The sequence below is a fragment of the Mesitornis unicolor genome, unplaced genomic scaffold (assembly GCF_000695765.1).
Source record: "Mesitornis unicolor isolate BGI_N332 unplaced genomic scaffold, ASM69576v1 scaffold25960, whole genome shotgun sequence".
NCBI lineage: Eukaryota > Metazoa > Chordata > Aves > Mesitornithiformes > Mesitornithidae > Mesitornis > Mesitornis unicolor.
Genome location: NW_010156623.1, coordinates 5,280 through 27,927, shown reverse-complemented (window position 1 = coordinate 27,927; position 22,648 = coordinate 5,280). Strand labels below are relative to the sequence as shown.

General features: G+C 40.0%; 1 protein-coding gene across 1 annotated transcript; it reads left to right on the top strand.

Moving 5' to 3' along the window:
* Window positions 1-1,315: 1,315 nt before the first annotated feature.
* LOC104535661 (tyrosine-protein phosphatase non-receptor type 13-like) lies at window positions 1,316-11,518 on the top strand (the record flags this gene model as incomplete). The annotated part of the gene is made up of 11 exons (XM_010193946.1): window positions 1,316-1,472; window positions 1,787-1,963; window positions 3,218-3,300; window positions 4,292-4,347; window positions 5,451-5,554; window positions 6,677-6,825; window positions 7,400-7,490; window positions 8,167-8,504; window positions 9,052-9,267; window positions 10,267-10,329; window positions 11,438-11,518. Coding segments are annotated over 11 exons (1,515 nt in total), but the record flags the coding sequence as incomplete, so codon positions are not given.
* Between the last annotated feature and the right edge of the window lie 11,130 nt (window positions 11,519-22,648).

Here is a 22,648-nt window from a genome sequence, read left to right as displayed (position 1 = left end):
CCGAGCGATTCTGTGATTCTGTGATTCTTTTGATGCAACCTAGGACATGGTTGGCCTTCTGGGCTGAAAGCACACATTGCCAGCCCATGTTGAGCTTTTCATCAACCAGCACCCCCAAATCCTTCTCCTTGGGACTGCTCTCAAGCCATTCTCTGCCCAGCCTGTATTTGTGCTCAGGATTGCCCCTACCCAGGTGCAGGAGCTTGCACTTGGCCTTGTTGAACTTCATGAAGTTGTCATGGGCCCACCTCTCCAGCCTGTCCAGGTCCCTCTGGATGGCATCCCTTCCCTCCAGGGTGTCAACTGTACCACCCAGCTTGGTGTCATCCGCAAACTTGTTGAGGGTGCACTCGATCCCACTGTCCATGTCCCCCGATGTTAAACAGTACTGGTCCCAGTACCAATCCCTGGGGAATGCCACTCATCACTGGTCTCCATTTGGACATCAAGCCATCAACCACTGCTCTTGAAGTGCAGCCATCCAGCTAATTCCTTATCCACCAAGTGGTCTATCTATTGAATCCATGTCTTTCCAATTTAGAGACCAGAATGTTGTGCAGAAAGCGTCAAACGCTTTACTCGTGTCCAGGTAGATTATGTTGGTTGCTTTTCCTTTGTCCACTGATGCTGTAATCCCGTTGTAGAAGGCCACCAAATTTGTCAGGCATGATTTGCCCTTGATGAAAGGGCATTGTCTGTTAATGAAAGTATGTAAATCCACTGTTGTCAGTTGATGTAAATAAGCAATTATCATAATGAAAAAGCGAGTTTTTTAATTGATCATCTCTTTCTTTGTGACTGCTTTATTGAAAGACAAATGGTCTTAAGAGAAGGATGAGGCTATGATTGAGAAAACTCCATTCTGTTCACAGTTCTTGTAGATGCTTGCATGTTACATTTACCAGATTGTTTTTTTTTCTTCCCCCCCCCCCCCCCTTGTTTTTTTCTGAGAAATAGTGTGTTGTGAGAACACAGTATAAAATCCTGCATATGTTTTCTAGATGTTAAAATAATGTTAAATACTACTGTGTCTTCTCTTGTAGTGGTTGCTTCTTCATCACCATGTGGAGTTTTTTCTTAATTGCTTTAAAATTTTTGTATTTGCTCTTTTCATATGAAATTTTTGTCATTTGGCAGCTTTTAGGTATGTTAAGTAGAATCCTGCTGACTCATCACCCAGCTGTGTCAAATGAGATAATATATGAATAGAGTTTCTTATTTGTTGTCCAGTAGAGCGATGAACTTAAGGGTTACTTGCTGCTTCAACAAAATGCCAGACCCTTTAAGAGTTAGTTTGTACTGTTCTCTTTCTTAGATAAATGGCAATGGCATACTAGGGCCTTCACAGGCAAATACAGAAAACAGTATCCATGACATGGAAGAACTAATGAGTCTCTCAGGAGCTGGAGATGCACCTTTCCTTGGCTTTACCAGTCAGATGTCAGATTTTTCTAAACACAGTGACAAATCAGGTAAGAGGAGGTGAGATGGGGGCTAGCATTATTCAGTCTTTGGTTCACAAGTACAAAAGAATCAAGGCACTGTTGAACAGACTGAAATAAGTCAGTGTTAGGCTAGAAGATAATTTCCAGGTCATGTGCTCAGCATTACAGGAATTAGTTGATGCTGGAAGTAGGTTTATGGAAATTGATTCTGTGATAGAGAGAAATGAAGGAAAGTCATAACAACAGCTAGAAATAATGCTATGGTGTGATCCCATTTAATTTTTTCCCCCAAAAACATTCTATATTGGGAAAACATGTCATTTCATACTATTTCTCTTTAGGAAAAGAGGTTGCAGATGATGAGTATTACGATGAGGATGATCACAATGAAGTTGTCCAGTATCTGTTGGATGTTGTAGATGAGGAAGCCCAGAACCTTTTTAATCGTAATAATGCAACTTCAGAGGCTCAGAGCCTTCTACATCTCAAGAAGGCTGCATCAGAAGATCACCTGCCAGGTACTGTGAGCCATTAAAAAAACGGTAGCTGATAGCAGCAAAATGCTTCTTGAAACAAGGTGCCAAGTAAGCAATTGGTTTGACAAGAGAAAGAGCTGACATTGAATTGATGTGTGAACTTAAAATTTCCCAAATAGAACATAGACAAATGGCTGCTGATGCCAGTCATCTTCAGAAGCAATTTAATAAGTCATGTTCAGCTGTAATAAATCTGGATTTTACTTTGAGTAATCTGGCAAAATTAATCCCATTCTGGAATTGTCTTTTGAGTGGAATTCATGTTGCTTAAGTACCTGTTGCTGAAGCATTTCAACATTTCACTGATTGCAGATCACACAACTTGACAATGTGTTGAGATATCTCAAAACCAATTTGCCAACCTACTTTGTCTCTTTTAGAAAAACTGGGTCTTTTTTTTAATACTTGATTGTCTGTACACCTTTCTCTTCCTTCATCCTGTTTCCTCGTCTGCACTTGTTATTAACTGAAATTTAGCATGGAGTAGGATTTGTAGCTCCTTTGTGTTGTCACACACTATGGCAGCTCCAAATGTTCAAGCAAGATGCTTGTTAATCCTGTAGAGATTCCTTCTAGAACTCAAGATCCAAACTTATAACCATCTAAAACTACAATTATGTCAGCTCTTGTGCTACTCTTCAAGTTCATTGAGTTATTGTCTTTGGTCATTATGTTAGAAATCAGGGAACACAGCCAGAACCTCATTGGAGCTCCACTAGTTTCAATTTTTTATACCTAGGATCTGGCCTTTGCAACTGAATATGCATTGAATCCATAAGATACGGCAACAGGGAACTACTGCAGCAGTCAGATGCAAGTCAGATTTTATCTGGCACATCTCAATTAGGTCTTGTTAATACAAAGAGCAGGTAGAATCCTGGTTTAGACCTACTGCTGTCTAAATGTAACTGAATTGCTGAAACATTATTAACGTAATAATCTGATAAGTTACTAGCACTAGCCTGTCTGTCCATTATACTCTGGCACAGGTATTCTGTTAGCTATGCAACCAGCCTAACATGTAATGACAGCTTTTCTAGTTAAAAAAAAGGAAGCCTGATGTCTGATTATCCTGTACGCTAACCCCTCTCTTTGAACACATTGGCAGCAAAGGGACTTAAAAGATGTTTCTTGGTTATTCTGGCACCCGTATTTCCTCATTTGTACCTGTTAGAAGGTGACTCCTGGGCGTCTTTCAGTATGTTTATGCTGTATCTTATGATTTTCCTGTCGCAGTAGAGATGAATGGAAAGCTGACAGAAGATAAGTCTGAAGACACGGACTGTGATGGGTCATCTTTACCTGAAGATTTTTCAGAGGTGAGATGGCAAGAAGCTGGCAGATATGTCTGCTGATTTTGCTTTCTCAGACATTCTTTCGATTTATTATCTTCCTTACTTCCATTCAAGTGCAAATAACTTTACATGTCTTTTTAATTAAAACATTATCAGTGATAGCTGTAAATGTTGTTCCAACATTTAAATAGTGTATGATTATTTTATTATAAATTAAATATACAAGAGAATAAAGCATGAAGATTTGTTGTTTTGGTTTGGTTTGTTGGTTTTTTCCAAAAGGGACGGTAATAAACTCCCTTAATAATGTTACTTCAGGCATTTAATCTAAAAAGTTTTCAGATCAGCAGAACTCTGTCTATCCAGTACCTCCTGACTCTTGCAGCTTTCTCTCCAGTTTGTAGAGCTGAAAGTCAAATTGGGAATCTGTCTCTGTGTCAGTGTGCTCTAGGAGATCCAAAAGTAAAATTCTCTGAGTATGGTAGTGGAAACTTAAAAGCTGCCCTAATAAGTATAAATGGAGAATTTTTCCTGAAAGGAGGATCAAAATGCCTTATCTGCTGAGTCTTTATCATCTGTTGAGGAATGTGTATATAGGAGTACCTACCAGTAGGGTAAAGTCCAATTCCATTCTATATAGGAATGCTGGCTTGACAGGAGACAGAAGTTTTAACTATCAAACTTGCCTCATAAAGAGTTTTATTAGTTTTAGAAACAACAAAAAAATCAACTGGAGAAAATTCAGATGGCTCTATGGCTGCTGTGAGTCAGGAATGATTTTAAGATAGCTTTTTGGACTTGTTACAGTATAACCACTTTCCAAGTGCTCAGTGTTCTCGTCTTCTGTTATTTTATATTAATGAGATGCCTAAAAGTGGAAAGTCTTTCATCATGTGCTACTTCAAACTTAGTCTCCTTCAGAAATAGTCTATGTAGCTGTTATTGTTTAAAATGTACTGTGGATAAATGTTGTAATTATGTCCTTTAATTTGTTTTGAAATATTTCTTCCATTAGCCAACACGCATAAATGGCTGTGAAGACTATTGTGAAGTAAATGCTATGCCAGAAAGGTAAGATTTCTTTTCTAGTATTCCTTGAAAGCAAACCTCTGAAGTCTGAAACTCCGAAGAGGAATGTGTTATAATGGGGAAAAAAAAAAACCAACCCCCAAAACAACAACAAAAAAAGCCCAATAAAATATTTGTGCAATGTCTTGTTGAATTGCTCTGTCTATTTTTGTTATTTAAAACGTTATAATTTGCTTGAATACTAGTCAGCTTTATGTGGTTTACCATGCCCTAGTTTTATTTATTCCTTTGATATGTGTTTATAACAAGTAACTGGGCTGTGTTCAAATGGCTCCAAATATCTTCATCTGCATTGTATTAAGAGTTTGGTACTTGCTTGTGAAATAAACACTCAAACAATGCTGTCTTCATTTTGAATTTTTACAAGTACACTAGTGTTGCTTCTTCTGGCTTTAGAGAACAGAAAGCAAACCGTATAGTTCCACTGTCCATCTGTTCCCTTCTGGGTGCTTGAAGCGTGTTTTTTTGGTTTTTTTTTTACATGGAAAACTAAGGATATGCCTGGCCAAGTTACTAGCTGTCTCTCTGAGCCATTCTGAATCTAGAAATTCCCAAGATCATTTCTGTGCTAGATAAGTTTAGTCCTTAGTCCAAGTGAAGCTTCAGTCAAAGTGTATATAATTCTTTTTATATTTTCATTAAGTTTCTGGGAAGTTTTGGGTTGAGACTTAGCAAAAGCAGTGTCATTATGACCTAAAATACTCAATACATTTATCACCATCTTCAACAAAGCTAGAAAACTTGCAATTGAAAATAGATATTCTAAGTAAATAAGTAGTTAATTATGTGAATGGTAAAAATCTGCTATTGGATATTATTTGACTGCTTAGCCTTTGAAAATTAAATGCAGTGATAGTTATTACTAGATCTGTCTTCCCAGCTCTTTTTCCACTGCCACCTTTTTCACATACCCACTGGAGATTTTAAAAAAGGTAAAAAATGGGGATGTTTTGAGATTACTGGTATGGATCCAACCCAGAAATACTTGTAGCTATAAATCACTTTCTGGCAATTTTTTATTAGATTGCAAATGTGTTGGTTATCTCTAAGTGTTCTTTCTTACTTCCATACCTTGTCCTCTATAGATCTCCTCCACAACCTCCCTCGAGCCAAGCCGATGAAGATGAAATCACATGGGGAAGTGATGAACTGCCAATTGAATCAAGCAGCCAGGAGTGTGTAAATAAAGGCAAGAACTTCAACAGATAATCAGTGGAAAACTGAGGATCACATTAGATAGACAGTATGACAGAAGGGAATTTTAAAATGTCCCGGATATGTTTTGACAGTGTAATGATAGGTATAATGGGAAAACTAACAGCTCAGCAACCCACTGGAGAGGATCTTTACAGCTTTGTGTAATAGCTGTGTGAGAATTAATAGGAACAATTATTGGCAACATTGGGCCTTTAGCTGTAGTAGAGTTGAAACCAGCTGATATTATATCTTCTATTGTATCTATGTGACAAAAGTTGTAACAATATAGTTTGTGTGGTTTGACTGTGATCATGCTTAAATTAGGCAGTTTTTTCTTTGCCTTGACTCTTTCACTGTTGCTCAACGTGACAGAGTGGAACACTGCTCGGTGTGTTTGGTAGAATCTAGTCTTTAGTTTCTGAGATAGCATTAGAAATGTCAGCTTCTGAAATTCATATATAGCAGCCTTTTTTATGTATTCATGAAAAGAAGAAAAGGATAATCTATGATACTTTTGACAAAGTGAGGAGATTTAGGACACTTTTAATTGTGATACCAGAGAGACTCCTGGTTTATTAATTTTGTTGTGCTTCAGAGGAACACCAAAGGCCTGACGGAAAGCAGGCTTTATTGGAAAGATGTATTTAACACATCTTACGATTACCACTTGAAAGCCATGTTGAGTATAAGTGCTAAAATTAAATCACAGACTGTGATGTTTAAGCAGAGAGTTCATCCCTGTGAATTCATCCCTTTGTGCATTCATCAGTTTTGTAGGGTTTTGTATGAAGAACTTAGATTTAAAATGTATTTGAAGCATGTTTGTTCTTCCAATGTATTTATTGTAGGTTCAGGAAAATACTCTCTTTGGTTCTTGGATTCATCAGAGCTGATTTTGCATCATACTGTTTTTGTTAGTTAATTTGGTTTTGCTTGTCAAACTGAGAGGATATCTGGCTATTCTCTGAGCTGTATGGAGGGATTCTAGAAAAAAACAAGTAGCACACTGGTGAATAGTAACAAGGAAATCTAACACTTCACTGCAGTTTGTTTCCTTAATTTTAGCTTTTTATTCCTTTCTTTATGTTTATCTCAATCTGTCTTGTTCTACTAGATTTCCCTTTAGTGACAGATGAAGAGATCTCTGCATTCCCTACTGTGAATGTGCTCCCTGGAGGCAAGTACTCAGGAGCCAAATTGAAGTCAGTGATCAGGATGTTGCATGGATTGCTGGAACAGGGAGTCCCTTCTAAAGAGATTGAAGTGAGTTAACTGTCCTTTAAAGTCCTTTTTTTTTTTCTAGTATGAAACAGTTAGAATGGCTGGTTTCTCACTGCCTTAAATACCACAGCTCTTTAATTTGCAGCTCTAAAGGGATGAAAAGAATTCTTTTACCAAAGACTTCTCTCCCTTCCCTTCACTAGCTGCTGAGAGATGAAATTAGTTTAAAACCAGAGTTCAATTCAAAACTGTGTTTACATCGTTTTTAGTTCTGGTAAATTACCAAGTGAATATGACATTAACAGGCATAGACAAGGTAAATAGAGACTGCAAAATCTAGCTGCAGAATGTGAAAACAGCCTTTTCCAAAGTCTGAAGTCAGCCATGTTCTCTTTTTTGGGAGAATAAGATAAAATATTTACTAAATAATAAGTTTTGGGGGGTTGTTTCAAGGTGGTGTATTTTCCTAGCTATATGAAATTAGATTATTTCATGTTACTGAATTATTTAGGATTTTTTTTGTGTTTGTGTCTGTTAAAGCCTTGGTTATGTAACTGCTTCTAACACTCATTAGCATTCAGCACTTTCTAATGCATATGTAATTGCTTCTTTACAGAACCTTCAGGAATTAAAACCTCTGGATCAGTGTTTGATTGGACAAGCAAAGGAGAATAGGAGGAAGAACAGATATAAAAACATACTTCCTTGTAAGTGCCAACTATAACCTGATATTTTTTTTGCCACCTGTGTGTTCAGATGGGTTGGATCAGAACTGAGATGGTTCTAATCCTAGTTCTACTACTGAGTATGGAAAAAAGTAAATCTGCCACTTATTTCCTGCACATTTAAAGTGAGCAATTTTAAAGTAATTTAAGATTGGTGAACAATAGGCTACTGTTGCAGGTAGGGATGAATGTTCAGATTCTTCAGTTGTGTCAGCAGATCCTGTGTCTTAAATGAGATATATGTATGGACCCAGACAAGTTTTTTTTCTGTTTTACCCATGTAAAATGGGAAAAACAGACATGTATACTATTGTCAGTAAATTTTCTGTAACAAAATTCTGTTTGTTAGCTAGGAGATGTATGGAGGAGAAGGGAGAACTGACAAGGGTTAGTTTTGAGTGAGAAATAGTCAACTTTGGTTTCAGAAGAATTCAAATCACATATTCTGCCTGTCTGCTGATTTAGATTTCTTCCCTAGCCATCTTTTTCTTTATTCAAAGAGAAGTACTGTTTAGTATTCTAAAGCAAGTATTGAGATTTTTTTAAAAATAAGATCTGGAAGTGTCTTGGGAGATAAGTACTATGTGAGTGTGTGGGGTTCAGCATCAGTTATAATTGTGTGCAAACGTAACACCAAGTTATTTTTATGTGTGTGCAGATGACACCACTAGAGTACCTCTTGGGATTGAAGGTGGATACATCAATGCCAGCTTCATTCGCATGCCAGTGGGGAATGAAGAGTTCGTTTACATTGCATGTCAAGGACCTCTCCCTGCCACTGTAGCAGATTTCTGGCAAATGGTTTGGGAGCAAAACTGTACTGTGATTGCCATGATGACTCAGGAGGTTGAAGGAGAAAAAATCAAGTGCCAACGTTACTGGCCAGATGTACTCAATAAAACTACTATGATAAATGATAGGCTACGGCTTGCTCTTGTAAGAGCCCAGCAGCTGAAGGGCTTTGTCATTAGAGTGCTGGAGCTGGAAGAGATTCAGGTAAATGAATCGAATTCTGCATGCTAAAAATATTTTTCTGAGTGGTGTTTTTATCCTCATACTTCTGGCGTGCCCGCTTTCGATTGCAATGTCTACACTGAGAAGTAACCTTTCCTACTTTGCGTAGTGATCATTACTAAGCAACTCTTCCTCATTGCAGCATGTGATACGCTGTGACCCTTATAGGAGAAGGCAGTTGGGCTAGGAGATTATTTTATTATGCTAATGAGACTCTAAATTTTGGCTCCCTATGTGCCTTTGGCCACAGAAACATATATTAGGGATGTGAAATTCACTAATAATTCAGTCTGGCTGGTTCATTCCTTTGCATGATCATCTCAGTCTGCACAGTGCAGCTTACACAATTTCATTACTTGCTGTTTGTTTTCAGTTTAGCTCATTGTTTCTCTTGTTTTGTTGAATTACAGAACACCTTCTTTGGGCAAATCCTGCTCTTCCTAGACTGTTTCCTTTGGGAACTTACCTGTTGTCTTTTTCTTCTTCCCATGTGTCACATTTTGTTGTTGTTGTTGTTTTTAAATCTCAGACGGGTGAAGTACGGCACATTTCCCATCTGAACTTCATCGCCTGGCCTGATCATGATACCCCATCTCAACCAGATGACCTGCTTACTTTTATTTCCTACATGCGGCATGTCCACAAATCAGGTCCTATCATAACTCACTGCAGTGCAGGCATTGGACGGTCAGGGACCCTTATTTGTATAGACGTTGTTCTGGGGTTAATCAGCAGAGACCTCGATGTGAGTACCCAAGAGGATGGGCTAAGCTGTGCTTTTGACTTGCAGGAAATGTGTTCCATTGGAGCTCTTCAGTTCTTTAAAGAATATGCCATGCTTTGGAGGGTAGCATGCTGGGTATGTCTCAATGTGACATAAATCAGGGTGTAAGATTGATGTGAAATACTTCAAGTTGTTAAGTGTCCTGTTTGTTGAGACCTCAGCAATCCAGTGTCATTAAATGCCACTCAAGATGTTCTGGGGTATGTTGCAAGGACATTTCTACTGTAGCAGACTTCTGGTATATGGCTTGAGAACAACAGCGTGTTGATATGATGATGCTGGCAGTTGAAGGAAAAGTTAAAATACCTGCCTCACCTCGCTGGATATACTCACTGGAACTATCATGTTAAATGGCGTTGGCTAGAAACCAACCAGAGTATCTGTTTAGGCTACTAAACAGAAAACTCAGTGTACAAATGTCTCAGCCCAAGATGGGGGTGTGTAAATTAACAGCACAACCAGAGATAGGCTTTCTAAGATGATCCACAGGAGGGTGCTAGCTTCCTTATATTTATGTCCAGCAGTGGCCTGTTGTAGCAGTCTTTTTGTGAATTTGTAGAGAAGATGAGCTATGTCCTGCTTAGCTCAGCAGGGCTTCTAAGCATCCACTAAATGTCTGGAACTTTATAGACATGAGAAAATAAAAAAACATTTTGTTAGGTTGGACCAAGGGCCTCTATTTTCTGCACACTCTGCTCCTAGTAAAAGTAAGCAAGAGAGCCTGTGCACAGAGATGGAAAACGAGAGGAGGATGGCATCTGATGTAGGAAAGCCACATCTATATTGCCCAGAGGCAGCACATGCTGGTAATCTACCAAACACACACAGGCACGGATTGTTATTTGTTTCACTACTAAATGTTTAACGTAACTAGTTGGACTCATTGGTTTGATGCTAGAGATGTTTGATGTGTATGCTTGTGTCTTTTTTCAATGTTTAAATTTCTGTTTGTTTTGGTAGTTTGACATCTCAGATCTGGTGCGCACCATGCGTCTGCAGCGACATGGGATGGTTCAGACAGAGGTGAGTCTGGCTTCTCCACGTATGCACTAAAGGAGGGAACCTGGGATAATAACTGATGTGCCAGGAAACCTTCTGTAACGCACACAATGACTGCCTTTGTCCCCTCTAATGCAGTGTTTGTGTCATGAGACTTAAATCAGATGCATACCAATGAAGGGCAGTATGTATTTAACAGTTATAAATACATGCAATCTTTAACATGCCATGCTGTTTCGGTCTGTGCTTTGTGAACAAAAACAAAAAAAAAGTTGGTAGTTTTCTTCTTCAAAAGTGTGTACTATAGAGATCAGCTGATTTTTTTTAAATCTAAAAGTTGCATTACAAACTGAAGAGAAAGCCTAACTGTAGCTGCTATGAATCACTGATACTACCAGAGATGTCTTGAAGTCTCCTTTTGGGGAGATATTCAACCAGGAGTTAAATGAATGTGGTAGGAGCAGTCTAGATGTAGAGCTAATTAACTTTACCTTAGAGATGGACATCACGGAGTCTTGTTAAAATCTGCACTTTTTCTTTGCATGTGAAGGGATTGTCAAATCAGAGGTTTGGGTGGTTTTAAAACAAATAAACAACCCAACACCAAACAAACAAAAACACAAACCAAAAACAAACAAAGCAAAACAAAAAAAACCCACCAAACCAAAAAACCACATGCCAAACCAAACTACAAAACTCTCAGCCCCACTTTGCACCCTAACACATGTATTAACACCCCCACCTCTGTCACTGAGGTTAAGAAGTTGCACTGTCATCTGAGTTCTGTATTAGTTTGGCATAGATGCAAGACCTTGAAACTCATACGCTGCCTGAATTTCTACTTTTCTAAAGTACTTACTCTTTTTGAGGAGGTTTTGGTGTGAAAGGAGGATAAACGTCCCATATAAAAATATGCCTTTAGTGGCAGGGGAGTTCCTGTATTTGTCTTAAGTTGAGGTTGCATATTGGGTTTGGGTTTTTTTGTTTGTTTTGTCATTTGTTTTTTTTTTAATTTAACTGTAGAAATAGTGTTGAAATCAAGTGATGTGTGTCTGTGAAGTGCAGATGAGAGTGAATGGCTTAGGCGTTACAAGCATTTTTCACTTATTCTGTGATTTCCTTTCCCTTGCAGGATCAGTACCTTTTCTGCTATCAAGTTGTCCTTTATGTCCTGAAACATCTCCAACATGAAGAGCAACAGAGAGGCAAATAAAACACTGAAGCAGAAGTGCTTTTGAAATAAGGAAGCAAGGAGGTCTAGAAGCTCTCACGTTTTCTTTGTTCTGCCAATAGTTTTCCAGGCCTTTTCTTCAGTTGCTATCAGATGTCTTTTCTATCCATCATTCCAACTAAGGTATATAATTATAAGGAAAAGCTCATAAAATACCACTAATGTCTTCAGCCCCATGGACACATATGTGAGATTTTTGTATAACAGTATATAATATTTAATAATGCTGCATTTTTTGCAGCTTCCTTAATATGTGATAAAGTACTGAAATAAAAATATTTTAATTTAAAAAAAAACAAGAAGAAGAAAAAACTAATCTTATAATACCTCCTGCAGTTCTGCAACTGTTTTGGGGTATTTGTTTCTTATGGGCTGGGGATGTGGGAGGGATGAAGCACTATTTTCATCCTGGCAAATTTTATTACAAAGATATTTTACTAGTTTCTTTTAAAAGCTTGTTTATGGCACAGAATTTTTGCCGCTTTAGTACAGTTACAGCTATTTGACAGAGGCTATCTTGAAAGAGATGCCTTGTAGCATAAGGATAGGAATGAATGTTTACTGTAAGTATCACAGTTAATGTTTACTTCATAGAGTTTTAGCTATATATTTATACACTTTTACAAAAAAAAGCTGAATTATCAGGTGTCTAACCTTATAACTGATTAGGCATCTCCACTCTGTAAATAAAAAATACACTTAAAGTACACTGGTCAGTGGGTCTGGGTATTTTTGTGTCCTTGTGACTGATTTTTCTTGCCTTGTGTTACATCCTTCACTGTGGTTACTGCACTGAAGAACTTTGCAACAAAAAGGCTGTGTGTCTTTTTAAGTTTTCAGTGTCCTCCTGTTATTCAGTGTCCGTTTGAGAAAAGCTGCAGGACTGTGGGTTCCTCTCTGGACAGTTTCCACATTGTGGTGAACAGAAGAGGATAATTTTTCTTCTCTCCTTGTTTTTCAGCATACCTGGGCATTGAGACCGTATCACATTTTTTTGGATGTTTTTGTGCTTGGATGCTATGGCAGTGATCTGACAGCAATGTAATCTACTAAAAGCAACCCAGTTTGAGGTGGGAGCCAGGATATCAGGTTCTAAGTAACTCAGTGTTTTAGTGATACTGTAGATAATCAAAACTGTACTGAAAGGAAACTGGTTTATGCTATATGGGAACCTGGGATGATGATTAACTGTTGTCAGCCAGCACAGGACAATTCAAGGGTTTGGCAGTATTCTTGTCCCAGCAGTCCTTACCAGAATTGAAGGTTGTGACTTGTCCAGTCAGGAAGTGTATAGGAGTACTAATTTGACAACATTTTGCATTGCAGAGGTGGATTTAAGTTCAGAGACCTGTGATTATCCAAGGTTTTCACTCTTCAGAATAGTAGCCCACAGCATTCAAGTGTCCTAGAACTGAAACGGTCACTGTCTCAGCTTGTTTAATGGTGTTCTAGCTAGCAATAGCGTGACTTAAAAAAGGAAAATAACCTTTTTCATTTGTCACAGTAATGCTGTGATTTTTATTCTCTCCACCACACCAACACAATTGAAAAGTTGTGTCTTTTTCAGACCAGTGTAGTTTGAGGAAGGAAAATGAATTCTGTGTAGATAAGAAGCAGATTGACTAGCTGACAGTGTATCTATATAAAGGAACTTTAAAGTGAAGACAGAAGATATTCAGGACTACAGTTGTCAACAGGCAAAGTAAGTAAATGCAGCTAGTTGATATGCTGCTGCTGTTTTAACATGGTGAGTTCAGAGCATTTGGGTATGTCTGGTTTTTAGAAACAAAAAAATGGTTATAGTAACTAGACAGTATAGTTAAGGTGATTTAATTCTTCCTTTAGATGTTTTCAGATACAAGCCAAACAATGTAGAAACAGAACTGTTGGGTTTTTTTTATGAAGCCCATTCTGATATTAGGCTGTAATCTGATGCAAATTATTTGCCCATGGGCAACACAAATCAGTACAAGAGTCCAGGATTTGCTACTTGTCTTCACAGATATGAAGCTCTGTGGTATGGTGTATTACACCCAGTTTTCTTTTAATGTTGGGTGCATAGAAAAACAAAGGATAATTAACTTGACCTAACCTTCCCACTCCCAGAAAAATGAAAGAACCCTCCCAGACAATCCTTTGTTTCTCAGATGATTGCCCTTGGAAGGTGAGCACATGGTTAGTGAATAAACAGATCTGTCTATTCACTCTGCTAATGTTTAGCTCTAGAAGGCCAGCTGGGAAACCCAGCTATCCCCATTCACTATTTTAACTCTTTTTGAGAAACCTGGGATCTTGTGAAGCAAAGCATTCTTGTCTGAACAAAAAAGGATAAATGTGGCCCTTCTTCATCTGACTTCAGTCTGTTTGATCTGGCTCTTTCCATCTGGAATCATCTTCCCAATACCATCAGTGTACAGCTGAAAACAAGATCATGCAGGATAATATGGAGTTTTACACTTAAGTTTTCTTGGCCAAATTCCTGATTACGCTGACTATGATAAAACAGATGGGCCCCAATGGGAAACATTCAGGTGTTTATAAGAAGTCATGAAAGGTGACATTGTCCTCTTTTGAGAATTGGTCTGAATTTCTTTGGGTTTTTGTCTCAGCCTCAAGGAACTGGATATCTAATAAAAATTGAGTGCTTCCTAGTTTAAAATTTGTGAGGACATTGCGAGGGTCTGTCTTCTGCTAAGCAGGTGGAGCTTGCCATTTGTGACACTTGGGAGTTGTCAGTTTGGTTTAAATAGACCCAAGAGCTCAAAACTTATTACAAAATAGATGTGCCAACACAGTGTGATTGCCTAAGCTTGGCTTCTATGGGGAACCAGACTAGGAACATGCATCGATACTCAGCTTTTCCTACACAGGATTAGACTACCTAAAATCCTTATGCCTCCTTCAAAGAAATGAGAAGAAAAATGGCTGAGGATCTAGTTCCTTGAATAGAGCACATACTGTGTGCTCTCTTAGTACACTGACTACATAATTTTCAAGGGGGGTAGGGGGTGGGAAATCTTGAGTGCTTTTGGGGGGGGGGGATCAGTTTCTTTTTCTGCTTTTTTGTCTTTTTCCTTTTCTCTCATTTTTTGAATTTTTTATTTTTTTCCATTTTTTCTTTCTCTCCTTTTTTTTTTGTTTTTCTCAACTGTGTCTTGCTGAGTATGCAACCAGGACATGTTCTAGTTGAAAGAGACTTTCCCTTATAGATATCTGATTTTCAGCAAGAAGTTTACCAGACTAGGCAAAGACCTGATATATAACTCATTATGGTTCTAATTAAAGAACTGTCCTTGTGTGTTAACCAAAGAAAGAAAAGATGCTTTTTTCCTTCCAACCAGAATTAGCTGACAAAAGCATATACCCTTTGCTACATAAGCAGACCTGTGCCATTAGTAGTTTATCATACCTTTGTTTTTCTCGCTGGTTTTTGCCTATGCATGAGAAAAGAAAGGCAGTGGCCTACAAAGAAGAAATTTCAGTTGCTCCTTGGAGACTTTTGAGAGCTCATTACTGTTGCTCCTGAATGCTTCTAAGCAGCCTCTTCCTTTACAACTTACTTCCTTCTAAAACTAGCTCAGTAGTTCAGTAGCTGTCTGGCAAAAGGAGGAGTGGCTGGAGAGAAAAGGACCTGGGGGTGTTAGTTGACAATCAGCTGAACATGAGCCAGCGGTGTGCCCAGGTGGCCAAGAAGGCAAACAGTATCCTATCTTGTATCAGGAATAGTGTGGCCAGCAGGAGCAGGGAAGTGATCCTTCCCCTGTACTCGGCACTGGTGAGGCTGCATCTCAAATCCTGTGTTCCATTTTGGGCCCCTCACTACAAGAAAGACATTGAGATGCTGGAGCATGTTCAGAGAAGGGCAACAAAGCTCGTGAAGGGTTTAGAGCACAAATCTTATGAGGAGTGGCTGAGGGAGCTGGGGTTGTTTAGTCTGGAGGAGGCTGAGGGGAGACCTTATCGCTCTCTGCAACTACCTGAAAGAAGGTTGTAGAGAGGTGGGGCTCTGTCTCTTCTCCCTGGTAGCTAGTGATAGGACATGGGGTAATGGCCTCAGGTTGCACCAGGGAAGATTTAGGTTGAATATTAGGAGGAGTTTCTTTACTGTAAGGGTTGTCAAGCACTGGAACAGGCTGCTCAGGAAGGTGGTGGAGTTACCAACCCTAGAGGTGTTTAAAAGATGAGTAGGTGTTGTGCTTAGGGACATGCGGGCTGCTGATCCATGGAAGAGGGAAAAAGAAGGAAGGAGCAGGAGTCAGTAAGAAGGCCATCCCCAGCAATCTCCCCAATTTATAGTGAATGTGATGTTTATGGTATGAAGTAATTGTTAACTGGTCAGCCTGGGTCATCTGCTCCAGCTTTTGCTTCTTCTGACTTCTACACCTGCTTAACTCAAGGTTGTCAAAAGACCTTGATCATAAACATGCATACCAGGACTGGCTAAAAACTGTAACAGAGTTTTTTTTATCTGCCTTGTTTACATGAAATAGAGTGTTGTAGTCCTTACAAAATTGCATTTTTTCTCAGCAGAAAACTGTCTAAAATTCCATCCCAATAAGCCAGGACAGCTGGGAGCAGGTTTAATTGCTAATTTCCTCAAGTGGGTCCCAGGAAATGGATTTTGTCTTCCTTGATGTACTGTGATGACTTCCATAATTTGTTTTTTTTTCCGTCAGGGCTCTGCTACTTCAGTATAATAGCTAGATTCCCGAAGTGTTAAGTCTAAACAAGCCAACTCAGTCACAAAAGCAGCCCGGGTATTCAGTAACAAGGAGCTTTGTATGGGTCTAATTTGACTTCTCAGCTCTCTTTAAAGCTAAACTGGATATTTCCACACTATCCTCAAGAACAGATGCACTGGGATACTCCATTAAAAATACATAGCTTATCCTACAGCTGTCTCTTCATGTGTACTCATAATTCTACTGAGTCATATATTGCTACATATGCTTTTTATTTCTTCAGGGGGACGTATGTGTTCAGCACCACATTTTTATATTGCTGGGTTGCACTCCACTCTTCATGAAAGTTCAGGTGAATGCTTTGTTGCGGAAGATACGTAGCATGCCAGTTATTCAGCCTTTCCTTCCTAAAGAAGTCGCTGTATAAGGTTGTTGTGTTACCTCTCACATCTCCAACATCAGTAATGCTTCTGATATTGCCAGTTAGAATTACAGGGGTTTTTTAATTCCTAGGGAATATTAGGACAGAAATTGTAGCTAATCTGTAAACCATCACTGGTAACCCATTGAAGACTAAGCACAAAAACCATCTCAGAAACTTTTAGCATTAAGATCATTGAAAAAGTTTCAGTGTTACCTCAGACCACTCTTATTTTTCTTACTGATCTGCTTTGATGTGTTTTGTTCAAATAAACTCAAGTGTCCTTCAGAGCCAGTTTTGTACTCTGAAAAAATATGTATGGCCAAGGAAGCTGTATTCGTCATTGCAAGGAGAAGATCATTCATGGAGAGCAATCAGTGCTTCAGTTATTGTTTCAGGTTATTCAGGTTATTGTTCTTGCCTTGAAGTCTTGACAGAGGTGGAATTCAAAGCTTCAGTGCTGAAGGCTGATTTTTGGTTCCACCTCTAATGGTGTCAGCATTCGCACCAAGGCCACTGAACTTGGAGCCAACGGCTTTGAGCATTTGCATATAACAGTTCTCTGTCTCCTTGAGGTGGGTAAGCCAACTTCAGTGTGCTGAGCAAGCCTGCAGGAGTCTTTTGGAAGCTGGACAGGGTTGGAGGATAAAGCAGAAGAGTGCTTGGCTGTGCACTGTGGAATGGGGTCACTTTCTCCACAGCTCTTTTGGCACTTGACAAGTGAATAAATTTCTCATGTCAAACAGTTGTATGTTTAAAAATATCCTGGCCTTGAGTGGTCAAGAGTTGAGTGCAGCATAACCACAGTAACTGTATCTTCTTGCATCTCCTTGTACCTCCTGTGTGTGGCCTTTTCTGCATTAGAGTGTTCCTAGCCTGTGGCCACCACCAGACCATCTGAAGCCAGACCTTTCAAGCATATTGGAACTGCCCCCAAACAGTGCAGGGAGCTGATTGCCCATCATCCTGTTTGTCTCATTATAGTTCACCCTTGATCTGATGCCGTATAGACTGCTGCTATGTTCAAAATAGGCACTCTCAGCCTGACACATACAGTCTGGTTTCCTGTACTGGCTGTCTGCTGTCATTCTGTTGCTGCTTTGTATGTAAGTTGCAGGTTTCTTGAGGTCAAATCTTTCTTTAGGTTCTGGCATTGTTCAGTGTAGTCTTAGTGTGTGAAAGGGCTTTTTTTAGTAATTAGTTCTGCAACAATGAATAATAATGTCTCAAAGACCGGTGACCTCTGACTTTATAATAACAGGTCTGGGTGTCCTTCATGTATCCATGAGAAAATCTTCATTTACAATAACTGAAATTATAGAGTAACGTCAAGTCCATTTATTTCAGTATCTTTAATGAGCGCTGAATGCTTTGGAGCAGCTTTATTGCTGCCTGGTAGCTCCCAGATCTGGCTGTTGGTATAATGACAGGAGGGCATCATTCCCAGTCTACTGTGGAAAAGGTTACTGTGCTAATGCTACAGATCGTAGGGGAGTGAGTCTTTATCAGGAGGCGTTTCCTCAACAGCAGCGTGCCTAGAGCACTGCCAGTCCTCCCATCAGCACAATTTGATCATGTTACCCACTGCCCTAATGGAAACGATTCCCAAAGCACAGCTTTTCTTAGCTTTTCTCAGTGAATCATAAAACATTACCAAGCAAGGTTAGATTTGTGCAAGAGCTATGTGAGCCAGGCATACAGTTAAACAAGCAAGCTTGTCCATTCATATGATAATTTTCCTGCATTCATCCCCTTTCTGTAACCTGCTTTTTCATGCGTAGATCTTTTTCTTCCCAGCAAAGCCCGAATTTTTTGCCTTTCTTTCGAATCCTTGGATCAGTGTAAGCATTCAGCAGTTCTCTTGTGTTCTGGTAAGTCCTTAATGTGACTGGTTTGTGCTCCTAGCAGCCCAGGCTACTTGCCCTGGGCGTTCTGGTTCGTGGACTTTAGATATAAACTGCTTGTCTAGTGATGTGTAGCAGTGGCATGGTGATGGTTGCTTTCAAAATGACTGTTACCTTAGAGCAGGATTCAACAGAAACATTTGCCTGAGCAGGGTTTGTGCATCTAACCACATGGATGTGCTAGTAGGAATGTTTGCTCTATTTACCTTAGCCCCAGAATCACCTTCTTTCTCTTTTTATTATTAAGGTTCTTTTGTGAGAGAGAGACATAATTTACATGTCTCTGGTGTGAGCAGTGACTTGATGGTGTGCTGCACATAGAGATAATGCTGGTTTGAGAACAGTTTTCTGTTGTTTTTCCTGGGCTCAGCCGTGGTGTTAGAGGCTTCTGGAGATACAATAACCTTCTTCTGCACTGCAAGGTTATAGAACCGGGCAGAAAAGAAGTACAGCTAAGGGAAGCACATAGGCACCTCATCATTGAAGATCTCCTGGCTCCCCTAGCACAATTTATTGTGTAGTCTTGCTATGTCATGTTGTCCAGCAGTCTCATTCACTTAATTTGAGATTTGCCAGTGTTGCTGGTACTAGGCAAAAACACAAATCGGCACCTGACCAGAGAAATTTATCATCTTATGTGTGTGGAGAGAAGAGTTATATTTCACTCCAGTCAGGTTTTTTTACAAATTCACCTTCAGGCTCAAGGATAACTGAAAGGCTAGAATGGAAAGAAGTGGGTTTTATAAATGGCATTTTTAAAGTAGTAGCATCTCCCCCTTCCTACAGAAGGTTGCCTCACTCCCTGTGTGTGAATAGGCTCCTGCAGGTGAGGGATCCAAGAGGCAAATGTGCCAATCATAATTGTAAACAAAGCCCTTATGAAGGCTCGGGTCAAAGGGTGATGTTTATTTCTGGGCAGAAGTTTCTTCCTCTGTCTAGCTCTTGCCTTAGTCTTTCGAGCAGCTTCTGTGATGAGTGGGCGTCAGAAGTAGGAAGGTCTGAGTTAGGCTGGTGTAAATGTGAACTGGGTGCCTGGCCTGGTTAAGAGATCGGAGTAAGGCATGATAAATCTGGAGTCAGGATTTCAAGGCTTTGGGTTCAGCTTCTGCTCAGAGGGTGGGAGGGGTCTTCTTGCACCAATTGTTGTGCTTTGCAGATTGAATGCAATTTGCTGTGTGAGCCTAATCTGTGATTCAATTTTAGCTAGTCTTTTTAATTCAGGAGTCCTTTCAGCCTCTATAGCTGTAAGGGAAAAAGAGAGAAGAAGTAAATATACTGAAACTTTTTAAGCACTCATATACAGTATGCTGAATATAAGCTGTAATGTTAGAGTTCTCCCAGGAAAGGGAGAAAGCGATTTTCAATAATATTTTTAGTGATTACACAGGATTGGAAACTTTTTTTTTGTTCATGGAATGATTAAGGAAAGCACTATCTACTGCAAATGTGATTTTGGTGAGTGTTTATCTATTTCACCTGGACAGGAGATCTCAAAAAGGAAAAAAAGGTAGAGGAAACCCAAGAGTTTTTCCTCCCACCTTTTCCTTCACCGTCTTCTGCATAAATGATTGTTGAAACACTTCTACTGGCATATTTTTTCAGTCTGAGTTTAATGATGAGCTTCTGCCAAACATATTCCAAGTACCATCAGATTCCAATTTACAGCTCAACGTTGCAGAGAAACTTTTTCTCTTTGTGTTCTCAAAACCACATAAAGAGGCTCAAGTAAAAACCACACACTTTTTTTAGTCAACAAGCTGAAAGAGCTTAGTCAAGCAACTGGTTTAGGTCAATTCTATCAGTAATAGGCCCGTTTCATCAGGCATCTCTGAATTAAAATCTAGAGGAAGCAACACAGCTTCATCAGCATTTACATTCTGGAGTCTGACTCAGTGCTGATAGGGTTGTTGGAGGATATGAAATTCCTCCAAGAAACATCTGCTGTCAGAAGTTAAAAAGAAAGTTGTTTTTTTTAAATGTAGTTTTAAAAAGTTAAGCCACAGAATGAAGAGTCAGTGCTTTAATGCATGATTTGAAAAGGTGGGTTTGCTTTTTCCTCTTGCAGTAATTACAGCTGAAGATGGGAAAACTGTTTTAAATTATTACAGCAGATGTTTTGAGCTAGAATCTTGCTTCAATTCAGTTTTTATGCTCTCAGCATTGCCTTTCGGAGGCAACTAGTGATCAAACCCTTACAGAGGGGACTTTCTCTGGGAGGAAAAATTGACAAGTTGAATTCCCCTTTCCTCAGTAATACCAAAAGAGCATTCAAAAGCCATCTCCATATCTGTGAGGGGCAAGCTCAGGCTTCAGGCTGCCCAGAGCTTTTACTAGGCAAGAAGCTGAGATGCACCTGCATGTTTTTCATCTGTAGAGGAAGCAGGAGTTTGCATGACTGGGAATCAAGCACTTAAAGTAAGGCAAGTGCAAATACTTCTGCACTTCGCTGTGTCATATCCATATCCACTTCTGTTTCTATACTGTATCTCTGCATTCTGCATGGGGCTTCTGATGGGATTTCAGATAATCGTTATAGTTGGAAAAGACCTTTAAGATTATCAAGTCCAACCGTTAACAAGCTCTAAACCATGTCCCTAAGCACTCTATCTAGAAGGCTTTTAAATACATCCAAGGATGATGATTCCTGTTCCAGTCTTTGATAATCCTTTCACTGAATCACAGAATGTTAGGAGTTGGAAGGGACCTTGAAAGATCCTCCAGTTCAACCACCTGCCAGAGCAGGATCACCTAGATTAGGTCACACAGGAACACGTCAAGGTGGGTTTTGAATGTCTCCAGAGAAGGAGAGTCCACAACTTTCAGTGTAACAGTTTTTCCTGATGTCTAACCTAAACCTCCCCTGACGTAACTTGACGCTATTTCCTCTTATCCAGCCACTCGTCCCCAAGCCTGTAGTGCTGCATGGGGTTGCTTTGACTGAAGTGCAGGACCTGGCACTTGGCCTTGTTGAACCTCATACAATTGGCCTCAGCCCATTGATCCAGCCTGTCCAGGTCCCTCTGTAGAGCCTTCCTACCCTTAGGCAGATCAACACTCCTGCTTAACTTGGTGTCATCTGCAAACTTACTGAAGGAGCACTCAATCCCCTGATTCAGGTAATTGGTAAAGATATTTTACAGGATCAGCCCCAACAGTGGGCACTGGGGAACACCACTTGCGACCGGCTGCCAGTTGGATTTAGCTCCAATCACCACCACTCTCTAGGCCTGGCCATCCAGCCAGTGCTTGATCCAGCAGAGTGTACACCCATCCAAGCTTTGGACAACCAGTTGGTTCATGAGAATACTGTGGGGAACAGTAACAAAGGCTTTACTGAAGTCCAGGTAGGCAATGTCCACAGCCTTCCCCTCATCCACCTTGTCATAGAAGGAGATCAGGTTTGCTAAGTAGGACCTGCCCTTCCTGAACCCATGCTGACCGGGTCTGATCATCTGGTTGTCCTGTAAATGGTGTGTAATGGCACTCAAGGTGACTTGTTCCATGACCTTCCCTGGCACTGAGGTCAGACTGACAGCTCTGTTGTTTCCCAGACCCTCCTTCCAGCCCTTCTTGTAGACAGGTGTCACATTTGCTGATCTCCAGTCCACTGGGACCTCTCCAGTTAGCCAGGACTGCTGATAATTCATGAAGAGTGACCTGGGGATCACATCTGCCAACTCCTTCAGCACTCTCGGGTGTAACCCATCTGGCCCCATAGACTTGTAGATGTTTAGGTGGTGCAGCAGGTCCCTAACCATTTCCTCTTGGATTATGGTGGTCTCATTCTGTTCCCCATCCCTGCCTTCCAGCTCAAGGGGCTGCATACCCAGCAAACAAGTCTTGCTCTTAAAGACTGAGGCAAAGAAGGCATTAAGTACCTCAGCCTTTTCCTCATCCTTAGTCACTGTGTTTCCCCCTGCATCCAATAAAAGAGGAAGATTCTCCCTAGTCCTCCTTTTGCCGTTAATGTATTTATAGAAGCACTTTTTATTGTTTTTTATGGCAGTAGCCAGATTGAGTCCTAGTTGGGCTTTGACCACCTGATTTTCTCCCTGCATGGCTTCCCTGTGTCTTTGTGGTCCTTCTGGGGGACCCGTTGCCCTTT